The 20000-nt window shown below is 43.1% G+C and overlaps 2 protein-coding genes across 4 annotated transcripts in view; both read left to right on the top strand.

The window, feature by feature from the left end:
- The window catches only part of LOC135105526 (uncharacterized), a 16052-nt gene extending 6719 nt beyond the window's left edge, over positions 1-9333 (top strand). The window contains exons 6-13 of one of the 2 annotated variants that reach the window (XM_064013725.1): positions 1-15; positions 508-720; positions 1125-1251; positions 2778-2858; positions 4850-5068; positions 6716-6807; positions 6921-7144; positions 7575-9333. The exon at positions 1-15 is cut by the window's left edge and continues 96 nt beyond it. In XM_064013725.1, coding sequence (XP_063869795.1) covers positions 1-15; positions 508-720; positions 1125-1251; positions 2778-2858; positions 4850-5068; positions 6716-6807; positions 6921-7144; positions 7575-7578 — 975 coding nt within the window. In that variant the 3' untranslated portion in view covers positions 7579-9333. The remainder of the gene's footprint in view (positions 16-507; positions 721-1124; positions 1252-2777; positions 2859-4849; positions 5069-6715; positions 6808-6920; positions 7145-7574) is intronic. The other variant, XM_064013726.1, reaches the window with a different exon arrangement.
- Positions 9334-12407: 3074 nt separating this feature from the next.
- The window catches only part of LOC135105519 (T-box transcription factor TBX20-like), a 13289-nt gene continuing 5696 nt past the window's right edge, over positions 12408-20000 (top strand). Inside the window, exons 1-6 of one of the 2 annotated variants that reach the window (XM_064013719.1) lie at positions 12408-12451; positions 13223-13677; positions 13802-13959; positions 14044-14192; positions 14596-14712; positions 15187-15349. In XM_064013719.1, the coding sequence (XP_063869789.1) occupies positions 13347-13677; positions 13802-13959; positions 14044-14192; positions 14596-14712; positions 15187-15349 (918 nt within the window). In that variant the 5' untranslated portion in view covers positions 12408-12451; positions 13223-13346. The other variant, XM_064013718.1, reaches the window with a different exon arrangement.

The raw sequence follows: 20000 nt of genomic DNA, 5'->3' as shown, positions 1-20000 counted from the left end.
ACCAGGACACTCCAGGTCAGTGCCAACGGTCATCAGGTCAGTGCAGTTGGCGGATAAGTGCAAAGCCAGGAAGCTAATGTCAGGGTAAAGTTAGTACAGAAAGTGATTATGTCAGTGCAGTGAGCATATTAGTACAGTCAGCAGGTCAGTCTCGAGGTAAAAATTAGTGCATTGAGCAAGTAGGTCAGTGTGACAATTCTCTGCCTGATTATGTCTTTTCCACCTTCCTACATGGAGTTACAGGCATATACAGACCACAACAGATCTTGCAGTCTTCACGAGGTGACCAGGCCTGGTAATACTGAAAGTGATACTAGAGGTGATAATAGAGGAAAAGGACAGCAAAGCAAAAACGACGCATTGAATAACAATAAAAAAAATAAAAATAAAATGCAAAAGTAGACGGGACAGCTCTTTCAAAACTTATTATGTACAAGGAAGAACTTCCAGTGAATTAATTTTTAGAATACTTTCTGTAACCTTTTGCCACCTTCCCTCCATGGCCAGGCCTTCACGGAGACGCTACAGTACAAGACCTACGAGCTGAGGTACGAGAAGAAGCGGTCGGACAAGCTGCTGTACCAGATGCTGCCGCCCTCCGTGGCTCAGCAGCTCAAGCAACGCAAGCAGGTGTCGGCCGAGACTTACGAAATGGTCACCATCTACTTCTCCGACATTGTGGGATTCACTGAACTGGCCTCTGAGAGCACCCCCATGCAGGTACTCACTCACTCGCTGGCTCACTCACTCACTTGGTCATTCATTCACTCACTCACTCACTCATCCATTCCTTTACTCAATTCACGCATCTCATTCCGTGCTTACTGTACGTATATCTCTCTTAACTGCAGACTCATTTATTTTTTCACTTACTCTTTCATTCATTTATCTGTTCATTAATTTATTCACTTCATCTATCTACTTATATTCCCTCCCTTATTCATTCTTTCATGCTCTCACTTATCACTTACGTACCAATACCATCCTCCTTTATCCATTCACTCACTCTTCGGAACCCACCTCTTTCATTTTTTTTTTTTTTCCCTTTCTTCGTGCTTCATTTCCTCAACCACTCACAACAGTCAGTGAACACCAGTGCTGTCCCTTACAGTCCCCTCCTGCAGGTGATCTCCCTCCTGAACGCTCTCTACAAGATGTTCGACTCGCGCATCGAACTCTACGAAGTGTACAAGATAGAGACCATCGGGGACGCCTACATGGTGGCCTCGGGTCTGCCGCAGCGAGGGGAAGGTCAGTATTACCAGATCAACACGGCATCTCAATAACAGGTCCCCTTGCACTCCTCTATCTTTGTGTCCAAAGAGAAACTCGTTCAAAGCACTCACAGTCTCAGAACGTTCAATACATACACACCTATACAGAACAGTTCCTGGTTCCCTAATTCCTTCCTCGCAGAACATTCTTCCTCACATTTGCAGAACTTCTCTCACACATATACCTCACCTCTTTTCTGGCAGAACATTCAGTGGACCATATTCAGAAACGCTTCTACGCTGCACCACGACTATCTTCAGAAGGCTGAAGTTGAAGTTACTAAGAGTTTTAAGGGTGTTTATCCGTGTGCTAGTGACAGATTAATAAGCTTTTTTTACATTATGAACAGAAAAAAAAGCACTCTTGAAAACCCGGTTAATTATCTCTACGGTCTTTGAAAGTAGTCGTGATGAGATAGCAAAGCGTTTCAGAAAAATGGCCAATGTGTGATCCTCTCTCTCTCTCTCTGTATATATTTCCATACTCCAGATAGACAGAATCAGATAATATAAGAACTATATACACGGAGCGTCTTTCCTGCTCCGAACACTTGAACACACTCATTCATAACACACTTCTCGTTACCTCCTCCTCCTTCTGATCACACTCACTATAATGTACAGGAAAAAAAAACACTCTTGCACCAAAATTTTTCTGTTTTCCTTCTGAAAATATATGCGGATGACACTTACGAGCACCTACGGGAGACTTTCTCTGCTCACAACACTTTCCACGTCCATCTTCCGTCCTCGTCCAGAACAGGAAGTGATTGAGCGATGGGTTCCTAGCGCCTGACGGGGATGCAGTCACAGAAAACGGAATACAGAGAGAACAACACCCCTCGGTCGTTTTTTTTTTTTTTTTTTTTTATGATTTCTAATTGTACTTTTGATCTACACTCTTTTTATCTTTATTTTGTACGACATTGTCTTGTTTTGTTTTATTTTCTCTTGTCTTTTATTTTCTTTCCATTTTTTTTTTTTTTTTTTTGCATTCTCTCCTCTTCCTTTCTTGTCTCTATTTATTTTCTTCTTTCATATCTTCTCTCCTCTTTCCTCTCTCTCTCTCTCTCTCTCTCTCTCTCTCTCTCTCTCTCTCTCTCTCTCTCTCTCTCTCCTCTCTCTCTCTCTTTCTCTCTCTCTCCTCTCTCTCTCTCTCTCTCTCTCTGTAAGAAGAGCAAAAATAAACAATGACTACCATAATCTTTCTAAATTAACTGCGATACTGAAATATTCTGCCCCGGAAAAGCTGTAATGCATCTTTAATTAAATGTCTGGGTACGTGTAGATTAGGAGAGATAAGGATAAAAATATAACAGTGGCGCGAATCTGCAGGTGTAGGAAGGAGAGAGAGAGAGAGAGAGAGAGAGAGAGAGAGAGAGAGAGAGAGAGAGAGAGAGAGAGAGACAGAAAGAGAGAGAGAGGATAAAGTTACACTTGGCAGGCCGTGTGGAGCGAGGTGTTGTGATTTAGCGTCTCAAGTTGACTTTCTCATTCCCATAGACCATGCTGTGGGAACGACCAACTTGGATCGCCTCATATACACCTCTCCAGTCTACAAAATCATGAGCCACACTGGTCTAGGTAACCCGTCCCTCCTCCCCCCTTCAGTGATTCGACCGTTCCTCACGTGACTCTAAAATTCAAGGCGTTTCGGATGTAAAGGTGATTTGAAATGAAACAGTGATTATTGCAAGGAAGATCGAGGGCTTTTTTGTGTATATTGAGGGAATTGTGGTGTGTTTCATGGATTTTACGTGTTTTATATTTATCATAGTTTCGTTTGTATATCTTACCTATTTGTCACTCATTATGATTTCATTATGTAACTGTACGTTTGTCTTTGTATCATGTATCCTGTTTTCGCACCCTCGGTTCCGTGTGTCTGTCTGTCTGTTTGTCCTCTTTTCGACTTACCTGATTATGCACGGTACATTTCCTTGCCTTAATTCTCTCTCTCTCTCTCTCTCTCTCTCTCTCTCTCTCTCTCTCTCTCTCTCTCTCTCTCTCTCTCTCTCTCTCTCTCTCTCTCTCTCTCGTGACGTCTTGTCTATCATGCTTCTGCCTTCACATCCTGTCCGCCTGTCTTATCACTAGTTTGTGTTGCCATCCATCCTGCTTCCTTTCCTTCTTTCATTCTGCAGTGATCCTCTTATTTCTAAGTATGAACCCTCAATCCTTAATGATTTACCTCTTTCAAAACTAAATTCCAAACTGTTTGTCTATCCATCTGTCTGTCTATCTGTCTGCCAGTCTGTCTGTTTGTCTGTCCTCTTATTGGTTCATCGATTCATCGTCTGTTTGCTGGCCCTATTTTTTTCCTTCTCTGATGGCGTTCGTGTTTTATTAGCATTATTATTTATTTTATTTTATTTTATGTTTAAGAACGAGGCCTCGATTCTTCATTACCTCTTTCAGAAAACAAACTAAAAAAAAGTACATGATCACAAGGAACGCGACAGTCACCCCCGCCCATCTCCGAGTCTCGCGTCCCTCAGTGTCCCACCAAACCTGACCAACCAACACCACCAGATTTGCGATGACAATGCTTGTCCGATCGCTCAATCATGACCCAGTTCTGCTTTGTTGCTTGTAGAGAGAGAGAGAGAGAGAGAGAGAGAGAGACGTATGATAACAACTCCAGTGCCCCGAGACTACCACTACGCATTGTCATCTGCAACATCTTCCTCCAAGTAGCAGCAGTGGACACCCGTAGCCCTAGTTCGCTCCACGGCACCTCTACATTTGTGCACTCGCCCGATTCCCAGGACACGCTCACGCACACGCACAAGCACACGCTCCCCAGCACGCTATGTACACTCCTACCTTGCTTCCTATATTTGTTTCTTTGTCTCACTCTTTTTATCTGTGTCTCCTTTTCCCGCACCTCACTCATATGTGCTTATGTGTAGTGGTGTCAGAAAGATTCGTGTGTCTTTGAGTGTGTCTGTCTCTCCTTGCTTTATAGTTTAATAGGTATGAATGTATTCCTGCGTTACTTACCACACACATCACCAGTGCTCTCACTATGCCATCTCTAACACCACTATCTATTTCCATCACCATCATCATCATCATCATTATCATCACCATCATCATCATTATTATCACCCTCATCATCATCATTACATCTGCGAGTATTTATTACATCTCTATCGCTACTTCTGTTACTGTATTACCTGTTTCACTGTCACCACCGTCATTACTTACACCACCGCTGCCTCTCTCTGTACCTTTTCCTCTACTTGTACGTCTTCTTCCATAAAAAGAAAATACTATTATCACCCTCATTACTACCTGCACCACCACTACCTTCACTGTATCTCTCCCTCCATCATCACCACTGTACCATGCGTCATCTACACCACATCAACTTTCATCACTACCTCTGCTTCACCACCACCACTGCCTTTACTGTATCTCTTCCTGTATCATCATCCAAACCACGTATCACCACCACCATTACTACTTACACCACTATTACTTCTACTGTGTTTCTTCTTCCATCATCACCACTACGTCAACTTACACCACTACCTTAGTTTCACCTCCTCCACTACGGTTACCCCCTGCAGGCAAGGAGCACGCCGCCGAGATCGCCTCCATGGCCCTCGATCTCCTGCACGCTACCGAGAACTTCGTAGTGCCTCACATGCCCGGCGAGCGTCTGCAGATCCGCGTCGGCATCCACACGGGGCCGGTGGTGGCGGGGGTGGTGGGGTCCAAGATGCCGCGCTACACTCTCTTCGGGGAGTCTGTCAACATTGCTTCCAAGATGGAGTCGAATGGATTGCGTGAGTTGAGACCTGTTTTTGTCCCTCCTGCAGCTTCTTTTTTTTTTTTCTTTTTTCTTACTGTTGTTGACTTATTGTACTGTATTTGTTGTTGTTGTTGTTGTTGTTGTTGTTGTTGTTGTTGTTGTTTATGAATTTTTTGTTCCATCTATACTTGATACAAAATATGGATTCATCACTGCCGTCACGTTAAGGGGATTTTTTTATTTTTTATTAAGGGAATTGTTGTTAATTAAGGGAATTGTTTTTTGTTGCTTGCTAATTTTTGTTCGATCTATACCAGCTACAAAAGAATAGATTCACCACAGTCGTCACATTAAGGCGCCGTCACAGTAGCACATTTTCGTCAATTTTTCTTGAGCGCACCCTGTCACACACGCACAGCCGTTCGTCTGTAGCTTCGTCGATAGTAAACAAACTTGGCTCCGGACTCTCTCTCTCTCTCTCTCTCTCTCTCTCTCTCTCTCTCTCTCTCTCTCTCTCTGTCTAACTATATTGGCTGCCACTTGCTAGCCTCTCCAGCCCAGCGTGGCAGTACTCTCGATTGCCAAACGTGGTAACATAGCAACAGATATGCATAACTGGCAACTCATACCGTCAGGTCGCGAGCCCAGACAGCCCAGGACGTATTTTTCCAAAGTTCATGTAAGTATGCGCTTGCCTGTGATGACGCCCGGCTGTGGCTCCAAAACTAGCCGCAGGATATTTTCAGAAATATTCCCATTGTGGTTCCCACTTAAAGTCTTATCCTAGCTGGAACTTAACCTAGATTAAACTAGTCTAGCGTGTTCAAGAATAATTGGCATCTACTCTTCCACACTTAGGAAGTATGCGTCCGGGACTCCAATTCTCCACGAGTGCCACTTCGCCGACGCACAGGCAGACAGTCGCTATTCTGCACTTTATTACAAGTTTTGTAAATGGTAGATGAACCAAACGTGTTAAAATGGTATCCAGAGTGCAGGAGTAGAGAAACAGAGACCTTCCGAAGTATAAACGTCTGTCGAGCCACTGTTAAATGTAACGTCATGGAAAATTAAGCGATTTTATATCTTCTTTTTTTTTTTTTACCTATTTATTTATTCATTTTTCTCCAAAACAATAAGATTTACTTAATCTGTCTTTATATTGTAAACATGGTTTTTCATTTGACAGCAAAAGTTGACGACAACCCTCCTCCGTGAAGACGATCGCTTCCGTTTGACAATGCAGACGGAAAAAGACGACAGAAAGAGGCAAAAGTTGACGGAAAAAGGAGTTGAGGGAGAAAGTTGCTAGTGTAACGGCGCTTTTAAGAGAATTCTTAAGAGCAGGCGTCAAACAGAGCTATGATAGATTACTGAATGCCAGTTTTTGCGTTTTCCACAGATTTTTTTTTTTTTTTTTTACCATATATATTTTGAAAAATCTTTTATTTTTCTCTCTTTTCCATCGCACGTGACCTGAAAAATGTTGTCTCAGAAGTTTTTTGACATTTGATTTTAACTTTTCTTTCTTTTTTTCCTTTCCTTCCTTTTCCCCGTCTTTCTTTCCGTCCTTTATTTCTTTCGTCTCTTTTCTTTTCCTCCTTTCTCATCTCTATTACCCTTGATCTCTTTATCGTCTTTCCTTCCCTCTTCCTTCACACCTCGTCACCATCCTCGCCAGCCTTCAAGATCCACGTCACCGCTGCCACCAAGGAGTCCCTGGAGAAGGTTGGGGGGTTCATCCTCAAACTCAGAGGAGAGATGGAGATCAAGGTTAGTAAAAGACTGGAGGTGCTTCCTTGAATTAAACTTGTTGTAAGTGTAAATGAAGAAGTTTGTGGGGTCGGTAAGTAACTCATTTTGCCTCGTGTCTGTCTCTGCTGCAGGGAAAAGGATCGATGGAGACTTACTGGCTGATTGGCAAGCACGGGAAGCTGCCTGAGCGTCGCGTAGAGTCAGACAAGGAGGAGGAAATCGACGTGATGGCGGAGAACCCTCACACGGACGCCCGCCGCAAGCAGAGGAAGGCGCAGAAGAAGAAGGAGAGAGAGAACAAGGAAAAGTCAACCCTGAGACGCGCTATCAACACTGTCAAAGGCCACCTGCCGAAGTGAGTGTGTTGTGGTGAGGGTTACACACACACACACACACACACACACACACACACACACACACACCAGAGCTACACTGACCGGCTGTTCGCTTCTCTCAGACAGATAAGTCACTCTCCCCAAACAACTTTTAATTCCTTCACTGCCAGACACATTACACTTTCCCATGATCACGTACAACTTTTTACACACACACACACACACACTCATATATACTTAACACAGTCTCTTGAATAGTTCTGTGGCCTGGGAAAGATAAGATGAGCTTTCTATTGTCTTTTCTCTAACTTCTCACTTTTGCTACCCTTTCATTAACTTACAAGATGGAAATATTGATCTTTTCTTCGACTTTACGTATCTTTTATTTCTCCTCCTCCTCCTCCTCCTCCTCCTTCTCCTCCTCCTCCTCCTCCTCCTCCTCCTCCCTAGCTGAGGACATCGACGTTAATGGCTGGTCAAAAGGAGAGGTCAGCATATCCGCACCTACAGGATCTCTCTACAACCTCTGTAGCGCCTACATCAAGAAAGACATAAGAAAATGAGCCCAACCGTCCATTTACAGTCTCCTCTCCTCACCCTTCGTCGTCTTTCTAGTGTCACGAGTGGTTTGGGGTTCCTGCTGATGTCTACTTCTTCAGCGTCTTCTTCAGTAGACAGTAGGGGCTAGGCAAGGGAAGTGTGATGTGCGTGTGGCTGCTGTTTGTTTTAGTCCAAAAGGGTCCTTTCTCCTCCTCCTCCTCCTCCTCCTTCAGCTACACTCACCCACAGGAATTATTACTACACCCTGCTGCCAATGAAAGTGGCGCGCATGATAAACAAACCGTTGTTTCGTAGTGTGGGAAAAATGTCCAGCTCAATTGAAATGGGGGGCTCAGTATCAAGAATGTGGCAACATCGCCGAGTAGTTTGAATATCTGTCAACTGTCACATCTCTACATGTTACTACTCGGTATTTTTTTCTTTTTTTATGTAGGAGGGACACTGGCCAAAGGCAACAAAAATCCAATAATAAAAATAAAAAAAAAAAAGCTCACTGAGATGCCAGTCCCAGAAAAGGGTCCAAAACGGTAATAAAAATTTGAAGGATAAGTGTCTTGAAACCTCCCTTTTGAAGGAATTCAAGTCATAGTCAAGGTTGATTCTTGACTATGACTTAGATTTGCCTCGTTTGCCCGGATATTGTGCCATATTTATCCGCACATTTCATGTCGATGCAATGTTTTAAGTGTTAATGGCATGCAAGCCTCAAATATTCTAAACCAACATAGACCGTATTGACTCTTTCCAGAAGGATGGGTGTGGGTCTGTCTAAGGTGATTTCTAGGGAGACAAGACGGCCACAAAGAACTGTCCTCTGTGTGCTCCGGTGGTTGAAAAGATGCCGTGAAAATAATGATAATTCCACCCCAGTGAAACAAACTGCTCTGGACGAAGGTGGATTTTGTTAAAAAGAACTTGATAAGGCGTCAGCTGAGTGCTTCACCATTTCTCACAGTAAGAGAAATGAAGCAAAAAAAAAAAAAAAAAAAAAATTGATGTGTGTGACACGAGACGCAATAAAAACATCAGTGCGCCACTTTCACTGACGGCAAGTGTAATATAAGAGCTAAGGTGGAATGATTCGTAGATGTAACTTCGACAACTCTTGAGATTTTGTTTATTGTGACTTGTAATCTTATCTTGCGTAATGTTGTATATATATACTTTTATTCTATCACCTCTCTCTCTCTCTCTCTCTCTCTCTCTCTCTCTCTCTCTCTCTCTCTCTCTCTCTCTCTCTCTCTCTCTCTGAATTTTTTTCATGTTCTTGTTGCTATTTCTTGGTTTGGTTACTTGCTTGTCTGCTTTTGCTGTAACTTGTGTGGTTTTCCGTGTATTTTTTTTTTTCCAGTTTTATTTAATTTCTCTTTTTGGTTTTGATTTTGCGTAATCTGGTGTTGTTTTTCTTATTTCATTTGTGTTGCACTTAATCCTTTCTCTTTTCCTCCTCTTTCTTTCTGCCTCTCTTTCTTGCTTTCTTTTTTTTCCTCATTTCTTGCTTTCTTTTCTTCTTCTTTTTTTTTTCTTCTTCTTCTTCTTCTTCTTCTTCTTCTTCTTCTTCTTCTTCTTCTTCTTCTTCTTCTTCTTCTTCTCCTTCCTCTTTTTCTTCTTTTCCTTCTTCTTCTTCTATCTCTTTTTTCTTCTTTTCTTCTTCTTCTTCTTCTTCTTCTTCTTCTTCTTCTTCTTCTTCTTCTTCTTCCTTAGCGCCACTCATATTCTTTCATTAATGTGTGTGTGTGTGTGTGTGTGTGTGTGTGTGTGTGTAATCCAAAACGACCACGACTTTGATTAACTTCCGGTTCTTTACCCCAAAAAGTTGTCGGTCCGAAAGGAAAAAATCGCAAAAGTTTAGTGAAGTTAATATTTTTTTTTTCCCTTTTTTCACCCTTTCCTATTTTTCTTTTCTGAAATAGGTCCAGTTGTAACTCTGTATTGGAGGTAGTATTTGTTACTATTATTATTATTATTACTATTATTATTATCATTATTATTATTATTATTATTATTATTATTATTATTATTATTATTATTATTATTATTATTATTATTATTATTATTATTATTATTATCGTTTTCACTATTATTATATTTTTATTTTATTTATTTTTCACTATCTACTTAAACAATTTCCTTTCACTATCTTATACTTCCTTTCTAGTGTCCTTTCTTTGCTTCTGTCTTTCTTTCTTTTTTTTTCTATGAATTCATATATTTTTTTGTACTATTATCATGTAATTTGGTAACAGTTTCCTTCTTAGTTGTCATGGACACCTATTTTTTCGTTATCCCTTTTAACTTTCTAGTACTCTCTCTCTCTCTCTCTCTCTCTCTCTCTCTCTCTCTCTCTCTCTCTCTCTCTCTCTCTCTCTCTCTCTCTCTCTCTCTCTCTCTCCCTCTCTCTCTCTCTAGGCATTTTTCTCTCCTTAATAATGCTATATCTTCCGTGATAAGTTCATCTTCCTCTTATCAACACACCTGTCCGCCTTATCGGTTGATGTAGCTAGTGATCATCCTCTTAGGAGCTACTGACAGCGGGCTGACAGGCTGGCTTACCTCTGCTGTCACTCATCCTGTCCGACACGCCCCCACTTGTCAGGAGCGGGGATAGGAAGGTGACGTTCGATTAGATTTAGGTATTTGTTATGATTGGTAAAGGTTAAGTGCTTATGTATATCCTGGGAAGGTCACTCGGTCAGATTTGTTTTGTTTTGGTTTGTGCTGTTATATTCTGATTGGTTTTAGTTTCGCTGTGTTTTTTTTAATAACTTTTTTTTTTTTATTGATTTTCTCCTTCATCTTTCTTTATTTTATTCTTATTTAGTTTTTGTGCATTCCTCCTTCTACAGACATTATTATTTTTTTTTCAGTCTGTTTTTTCTTCGTATTTTTTTTGTTTTCCTTCCTTCTTCCCAAACCTTTATCTTTTTTTTTTTTTTGTTCTATGTCATCGTCTCCCTTAATTTTATATCCTCACTACTGCTGCTTCTTTCCCTCACTCTCTTCTTCCTGTGTCACACCTGCCTTCTATTATCTCCAGAATGGTTGTCGTTCTCTATCTGTATCATCACTATCAATAAATATTTTTCTCTTTTTTTCTTTTTCGATGTACTTATTAACTATATCTACCTTCATATCTCTCTCTCTCTCTCTCTCTCTCTCTCTCTCTCTCTCTCTCTTTCATTACTGTCAGAGCACGTTTTCTATTAATCTCCGTTCATGCTTGCTAACTACTCGTATCGTAATCTTTCTTTTTGCAATGCACTTTCATGAGTTATCTTTACTGTCAGTCTTATTTTATGCATCTTTATTCCGCAGATTCATCTCAGGTGCACGATTTCTTTGCTTTCTTCCTTATTTACTTTTTTTCTTTTTTTAATTATACACGTGTTTGACGTATGCAGAAGCAACATCAAAATAGAAAATTCGGAAATCTTTCTCTCAATCTTAGTTTCTTGATAGCAATACCCACCTCTTAGTTGTTATTTCTCGAAAAAAACATATGTCGCCTCAACTTTCTTTTTCATATTTCTTATTCACTGTCCCTCAGTCACTCGTATACTTAAAAGATGTGTGGAAGGAGTCACCTGAAGAATATTATTGTCAATATCATTATCAACACTATTATTTTTGTTTCGTTTCGTGTGTGTGTTTCATTTAGCTGTTTAGCATACCTGTGCTTCATCTCATTAGAGCAGTTTAGGAGTAATAAGGAGTCCATCACTGCACCTGTAGATATTTCGGCTCTTTAGGGGGCTAAGTGAGCCGCCTGCACCTCTCTCCCACTGCTGTCAAGGTGTCCTGAGAGGCGCGGCAGAGGCTGATCCCTGCTGCTACTCAGCACCACCGCCACCATCACCGCTGCACAGGTCCATTGCCAATAAACCGTAAATCGTATGGGTGATCGTCTTCTTCTCCTTGTGTTTTGTTCCTCGGTGATGCTGTCATGTGACACTGTTGTTGCGGTGCCTCTGTCAGTCAGTCAGTCAGTCCGGGTGGGAAGTGGTGCTTGCTGAGGGAGGAATGTGTGACTGTGTGGTAAACCAGACAGAATTTAAGACAAAGGCTATGAATTCATGGAGATATTTAGTTTTCTGGGAATACGAAACTCTTAAAAGAGTTTGATGAGAAATCAGGATAAGTAATTGGATTTTAGCATACACGACGAAGTGCATAATTAGATGATTATACGCATTCGATTTTCAAGAAAAGTATTGTTCTTTACCTAGAAGAGATTTTAAGAAATTGTAGTAATAAATAATATGGTGACAGTGCACGAATATTTAGTTGCATTAAATTTTCAAGAATGTAGTAATCTCTCTTCATCAAAAAGCCATGTCAGCTGTTAACGCAACATTTATGCTCGTCAAGGAGGCTGAAGACATGATGCGGGCTTGAGACTAGCAATGAATGCAGGAAGCCAGAATGGAGAGTTGAGCCGGGAGGATTTACCCCTAAGCCTTTGTGATCCCTGAAGTACTTGTCTCGGGTATCACTTTTCCCACACGCAACACGATCCATCCTGAAGCTTCATCTTCGTTTCTACCCTTGTTCAAAACCCCGAGTGTGGTGTTGGTTGAGGTTGAAAGAGGGGGTGGCGTTCCTCCTGGTCTCTTTTTCTTTTATCACGATTCCGCCAATAAACACCAGAGCTGGGTGGCAGATAAGCAGAGCAGCAGCGGCAGCAACGCTCAGCTTCAGCCTGACGGTGAAGAAGTCTGGCCAGATAAGACTATAAAGGGTTGAAGGGTGGTGACAAGCGTTATCAGGTGAGCTGCCTCCCGGGAGCCGTCAGGTGATTAGCGGACTTAGTGTTAAGCTTGCCCGTGCCTCGACCAGGGCTTCCGTGCCGCTTCCCCTCACCTGGCCTCCCCCACCTCCCCAACCCCAGACCGCCTGGAAACTCATACGTAACCAAGTGCTGTCCGGTGAGTCTTGTAGATGCAATGCTTCTCTGCCTGTTCTCGGAAACCTGTGGCATTTAATACCCCGTCAGGAATGTTGAATGGAAAGAAAGTACTGGGAAGGTCTCGGTGCCAGTGAGGATTTTTTTTTCTTTTCTTCTTTCTGTCATGGGTAGGAGACTGGAAACCAAATTATGGGTCAGCCTGTTGTGAGGTGTTCAGGCTATTGAAGAGCGAGGAGAAATGTGGTAGGAAGCGTCCTAAGGCAGCCCGATATGACCAGGAGGCAATGGGGCACCATCATGGGAGAGACAGATGTGTATTCCTTGTGTTGGTTACCTACGTAGGTGACACTACTTTAGGGCTAGGCGCCGCGGTGCCTCCCCTCACCAACATACTCCCGCTAATTGGTCTTGTCAGCATTCATGTTTGTATGCCTGTGTGTAATTTTTCAATAATGATCTTGAAAGTGTTTTTTTGCTTCAGGCGATGAATACGAGGCAGAAGACACCTCGTGAAGAAAAATAAATTATATCAGAATTTTAAAATTGCATGAATGAACGCGAAAATATTTGTATGCCATATATAGCTTACTCCTGTCGTTTCCTCATAATCATCAGTTATTATCATAAACAGTTCAGGTGCTGTGCAGCAGTCCGTCGTGGCTGCAGGAAAGGCTAGCGATAGGGGGTCTGCGGACCTGCCCGGTGCGAACGCGTCAGCTTCAGCCTCATCGTCCGGACCCCCTTCTAATACCGCGATGCTGAGTCCACGCGCTGCTGCATTCAGTGTTCAGGCACTGCTCACGGGACCTGAGGAAAATGAGAAGGGTCGACCGCCCACGGGAGCAAAGGCGAAAAATAGTGAAGATGTGACTTCCGAAGAAGTCCTCGAAGACTCAAAAAGCACACCTTCTGAGGCAGAAGAGGCTGTGGCCTCACGTCTTCTACACGTGGAGGACTCCACGAGAAGAGAGAAGACTCCGCCGTGGGAAGCTCGTGATGCTAGGAGCAACAATGAAGCGCCCTCTCCTGCTGGTGGTGAAAGTGCAGACGACGAGGACCTGTTGGTGGACGTCGAGGACTGCAGCAGTAAGTCACACATTCACAGAGTAGGAAGAAAGGCTATTCTAGGATAAGCCAAGTCATGTTATGGCCTTCACTGCTACATACAACGATTATATGACCATGTTAAGTAACCATCTGTGTTCCACAGCGCCCAGTCCCCAGCAGTCCTGCGCCTCTCCTGGCCCGGCGAGGTGTCGGACGCCCTTGCACAACTCCACTGACAATCCTGTGTGTCTGCTGCCCGCCCAGCATTTCCTATCAGAGCCTTTCTCTCCAGCGCCGCCTTCAGGAGCTACAGAATGGCAGGTGAGAGTGACACCTTGTACAGCCTCAGTGTTGTATTATAGTATCATGCAAAGGAAGGGGCGCCGCTAACGCTATGTTTTGCAGATGCTAACCCAAATGCCAAATCTACGGTGGGCAGGGCAGGAAGGAACGGAGAACCGGTGTGAGGGCGTGGGCATCCAGCTGCTGCAGAGAGACCTGTGGGCCAAGTTTCACAGCCTCACCACAGAGATGATCATTACTAAAAACGGCAGGTGAGGTGCAGGAGGGAGGGAAAAGTGCAGGCGGGGATGTAAATGGTACCGTTGTACGTGATGTGCTTATGTGGCAGATTTTTAGTTTACGAAAGTTAGAATAATATACTCGTATTATGTTCTTATACATATTGAGCACTTTCAGTCGCCAGTTCAAGACGCTGCATCACTGAATTACGGTCTTTAAGGAAACAAACTTTCAGAAATGTTTTGCGTCACATGACTTAAAGCGACCACACGCAGTATATATATTTTGTATAATAACGTAATCATGAAGCGTTTTCAGTGATATACTAATGAGACGAACAGGGGATATAAAGCAAAATAAATCACATAAAGATAAAATATTCCGGGAAACAAAGTAGTAACCACTCCTCCTTGTGTTCTCTCTTCTCTCCTCCAGGCGGATGTTCCCGGTAGTCAAGGTGCGCCTGCGAGGCCTGGACCCAGAGAGAACCTACGCCGTGTTCCTGGACATGGCAGCTGTCGACACTCGCCGCTACCGCTACGTGTACCCCAGGTGGGTCCTCAGTTCCAGGCCGCTCTTGTACCTCACCCGTACCACGCCACAGCACTGCCTTTGTACTCAAGACCCCTGCATGCATGCACGCCATCTCCATGCTTTGGCAGCCCTCTGAGCCTGGTCTGGCACTTAACTGTAGCCTTATGAGACTCTCAAAAGCTTATTCAAACTTTTAAAAACTTGGATCTCAAAAATAATAACACGATTTTTTAAAAGCTTAATCTTATAACTTTCTATAAGTGGAGCACTTAATGTCTACCTTTAATGTATGCAGTTTGCGAGGTATTACTCTAGTAATTTCCTGAGTACTTTGAATATTGGACATGATACCATTAGGGAATCATAAATATTTATAAATCACTGGAAGTGGTATGAAAGAATGAAGAAGAAAAGAGCTTAGGTAATGTGAGGTAATAAGTCATGGAATTATGTGTTTTGTGTACCTGACCCTCTTGTGGTGCGTGTCGGCAGCTCACGGTGGATGGTGGCGGGCACGGGAGAGCCGCTGGGTGAACAGACGCCCTACATCCACCCAGACTCTCCCGCCACGGGGGTGCAGTGGATGGCCACCCCTGCCATCGCCTTCGACAGGTTGAAGCTCACTAACAACAAGACTCGTGAGGCGCAGGGACAGGTGAGTCTGTCTTTCCTCTCATCTTTATTTACTTGATCTATCTCTTGCCTTTCACTTCCCTCGTGTCTTGTTGTGGACGTGAACACTCATACTTCTCCACCTCCATTTTTCCTGTATCATCTGAATGAGCTAACGTCCATTTAACATCAACATCTCCCCCCACGAGACTCTAATCGTTGTTAGCCTCTACATTCCGTCAAACATAAACAGGATTAAGTTTTCGCTCCTTGACGCGTCTTCGTCCTTTCGTCGCTAGATTATTGAGATAAGATTGCACACTGGCGTCGGTGCATTAACCATAAGAGTCTTCGTGGAAATAAGACAAGGGTGTCAGGTATGCATGCCCTAGGTGACACAGGTTACTGCTTCCCCACCACCACCACCACCACCACCACGCACCTCACACAGGAAAGCGTCTTTGCAAACACAAAAATTTCCGCATTCTGAAATTGCTTCACCTGCAACGTCATAAAATAATAATGATAATAATTATAATAGTAATAATGATGATAATAATAATAATGATAATAATAATAATAATAATAATAATAATAATAATAATAATAATAATAATAACAATAACAATAATAATAACAATAATAATAATAATAATAATAATAATAATAATAATAATAATAATAATGATAATAATAATATTAATAAAATTAATAACAATGAAATTGATAAGCAGAAGTTTACACAAAACTGAGATACAGATTGAATTTCAAGGAAAGAAAAATATAACATGAAGAGCAAGATTTTTTGAGCTGAAAGAGAACAGGTGGGCTGGAGGTTTGGTGGTGAGAGAGGAGGAGAAGGACGAGGAGGAGGAGGAGGAGGAGGAGGAGGAGGAGGAGGAGGAGGAGGAGGAGAAGTGGAGGGTAGGGGAGGGATACCGAGGATACATAACAGGTGTAGTTTTGGATGAGCGTCAAGCCGCGTCTCGCCGCCCATTCACGAGGTCATTGACACCCAGAAATAGACACCGAACTCGCCGTAGCCGCTGGAGGGATGGCGGATCTCTGGGCGGTGAGGGGCTACTGTGGAGGCGGAGTCTAGCATGTTCGTGTTATCAGGCACTTGAGGTCGTGTTGGCGAGAACTGAGGCTTTCCAAAAGATAGTGGTCACTGATATCAACCACGCTGAGAAAAATAGTAATGGAAAAATCTACATCTCACGGAGGTCACACTAATCACTGAGGCCACACCATGCATCATTAGCCACACCGCTGCCATCTGGCGTCACGTTTTGCACCAGAAGCCACATTGCGTTCAGCTGCAGGTCACTGTAGTGCACCCTCGATCGAATCCCGGTACTTGAGACGTGTTGGTGTTGGTTATACAAGTGGAGAGATTCATGGCGTATTGATGGAGGGATTCGAGTAACGATGTGGCTGTGTTATCATCTGTCGCGAAGAGGTCTCAAGTGCTACAGGTGGCCACACACTAGTTATCAAGAGTTCTCATGAAGGCTCCACACCGGCCAGGCCACTATCTATCCATGCCAGGCAACGCACACCTCTCCACTCACTCCCACAGCTGTCCTTCTCACCCTACGCATCTCTCACATCACATCACACACACACACACACACACACACACACACACACACACACACACACACACACACACACAGACACGAGAGCGTATAACTACAATGATATACATGTCTATTATTATTAGTGATACTTAACATCCGCTGAAGTTTCCACTAGTGGTACTGTAGTAGTAGTAGTAGTAGTAGTAGTAGTAGTTCTGTTGTTGATGTTGTTGTTATTATTAATGTTGTTGTTGTTGTTGTTGTTGTTGTGGAGCCAATAGTAGTAGTAGTAGAAGTAGAAGTAGTAGTAGTAGTAGTAGTAGTAGTAGTAGTAGTAGTAGTAGTAGTAGTAGTAGTAGTAGTAGTAGTAGTAGTAGTAGTAGCAGCAGCAGCAGCAGTAGTCGTAGCAGCGGTAACAGGAGTACAACAGTATCAGTGGCACCAGCAACACCTTATGCAACTTTGGCATATATCACACCCACACCAGCACATTACTCACTCCTCTGTGATTTCCCACGTGACACGCGGCATGCATCACACACCTCCTCACCTCCCCTTCCTAGATGCACTTAATCATGCAGCTCTCCATTCCTATCATAAGAAAAAGGTATATATCATAGAAAACGAGCAGGAAAATAAAGAAGACAACAATATAAGACACTTGCTGAGTCCGTCTTTAAACACTACAAAGCGTTAGGAAGAGAGGAGGATTTAAAAGGAAGGAAAAAGAGAGTTTAATCAAGGGATAATAGAGAGAACAATTGTATAAATGTGGAAAGATTGAGATGCAAAGTGTTAAAGAATGCGAGAATGAAAGAAAATGTGAGCAAATTCGAAGGTAAACGAGAGAGAGAGAGAGAGAGAGAGAGAGAGAGAGAGAGAGAGAGAGAGAGAGAGAGAGAGAGAGAGAGAGAGGCAGACAGATGAAGGAGGTGGAAGATGGGAAGGTGTGAGGGTGAGTGAGGGGTGGAGGTGGTAGGGTGGAGGTGAGGGAGAAATTCGCTTCGGAACAGTTATCATCATAAGAGATATTGAAGAACCACGTCCACACTGCTCAGGGTACACGTGGAAAGCGCTGGTTGTCCGGGAAGCCCTTGAGTCTGGGCGGCAAAAAATGTACATTTCGGCGATATGAATCTGTAGTGGTGATGGTGGTGGTGGTGGTGGAGGTGAGTGAGAAAGGCTAATTGATAAAGTGTGGATGCAAGATGACACTGATATCGACACTACTGAGAGGTTGATACTGAAGTTTGTGTGTGTGTAATCTTCACGAACAGCAAACATTTTGAGCGCTCTCTCTCTCTCTCTCTCTCTCTCTCTCTCTCTCTCTCTCTCTCTCTCTCTCTCTCTCTCTCTCTCTCGTAATCCATCTTTTCCCTTCCTTTTTTTCCCATCTAAAATTGCATCATTAAAAACCACGAGACTGCAAACTTTGAAGCAAAGATGCAGAATGGAAAAAAATTAGCAGATAATAGAGAATGAGAAGTGCAGGCTGAGAGATGAAGGCTGGATAGGGAGAGAGGGCGGGAGTGGATGTTTTAAAGGCAGAGGGAGACGTGGAATAGCTTGTGAAGGAAGAGGTGCTGAAGTAAAGCTCTATTTTCCTTTTTCTTTTTTTTTCTTCTTTTCAACAAACCTTTATTTCCTTCTTTGGCTGTTTGATTTTTCCTACAGTGAATACGTTTACACTAGCTCCACTATTAGACAGAAACGTAAAAGGAAAGGGAAGTATGTGTAATCTGTCTGTTATTGTTTGGTGATGTAATTCCTAGTGGTGGTGGTGGTGGCGGTAATATTTTCACACTGTACCGGAAGAAACAAGTTGATAATTCTCATATCAACAACAGTGTGTCTTTGTTATCTTTCTCTCTCTCTCTCTCTCTCTCTCTCTCTCTCTCTCTCTCTCTCTCTCTCTCTCTCTCTCTCTCTCTCTCTCTCTCTCCCTTTTTCCAGTAAAATAATAAATAAAGAAAAAATATTGTAATGTAAAACATCATTGTCAATAAAAAAGTTATAAACAGAGAGAGAGAGAGAGAGAGAGAGAGAGAGAGAGAGAGAGAGAGAGAGAGAGAGAGAGAGAGAGAGAATAAAAAAACAATTTAATGTGATGATAGACAAGCTGATAAACGAATATAAAGATAAAACCGACAAAAATATATACGATTCAGGTAAAATATAAAAAAAAAAAAAACACGAAAAAATACAAACATCAAAAAAAAGAAGCGGAAAACAAAGAAGACCATGATTTGCTGCCACATAGCATTCCTTACCCCAACCCCCTTCTAACTCCAATCACCTCCACCATACCTCTCTCCTCCACACACTCCCCCACGACCCTCCACCACACTCCTAAACATTATCACCTCCCCCCAACACCTCTCCTGGGTTTTCCTCTCCCGCACTAAACATCTTCAAGACGCGACATGAAATTTTTAGGGGTGTGAGGGGTGAGGAGCGGGTGGGAGTGGCAGTGGTGGGGTGGAACGGGGAGGGGGAGAGAGGGAGGGGCGGGAAGAGGAGAGGAGGAGGGGTGGGAGGGGGTGGAAGAAGCCTGTCGCCGTCGTTATCTCGGTGCCATGTTACCAGATTCGTGTGAGGTGCTTATGAAAAGTTTCTCTCTCTCTCTCTCTCTCTCTCTCTCTCTCTCTCTCTCTCTCTCGACGGAGTAGTTTTACACACGGTTTCTTATCGATAATTTATGTGTTTTGAGTTAATTTTATGATTATTTTCCTTTAATTCAAAATGAGTATGATAAACAGTTAGTTAGATAGATAGATTGATAGACAGAGAGAGAGAGAGAGAGAGAGAGAGAGAGAGAGAGAGAGAGAGAGAGAGAGAGAGAGAGAGAGAGAGAGAGAGAGAATACGAAGAGGGAAAAGGGAAGGGGATGACTAAAGGGAAGAGAGAGGTGAGTGAAAAGGGAGGGAAGACGTGGAGAGGGGGTGGGAACAAGGGAGGGGGGCTGGCGTCAGAGGTGCAGGGGGTGGTGGAAGGAGGATAATATCTGTGTGAGTGATGAGTGGCCGCCCTGCCTCGTTATCAGAAGCTACTCGTCGTCGCTAGAGTAACCAGGATGACAGGCGCCGCTGGTGATGACACGAAGATAAGCCA

This window comes from Scylla paramamosain, chromosome 12 (assembly GCF_035594125.1).
Source record: "Scylla paramamosain isolate STU-SP2022 chromosome 12, ASM3559412v1, whole genome shotgun sequence".
Taxonomy (NCBI): domain Eukaryota; kingdom Metazoa; phylum Arthropoda; class Malacostraca; order Decapoda; family Portunidae; genus Scylla; species Scylla paramamosain.
Note: the sequence above shows the minus strand (reverse complement) of the source record. Positions and strands in the feature narration are given on the sequence as shown.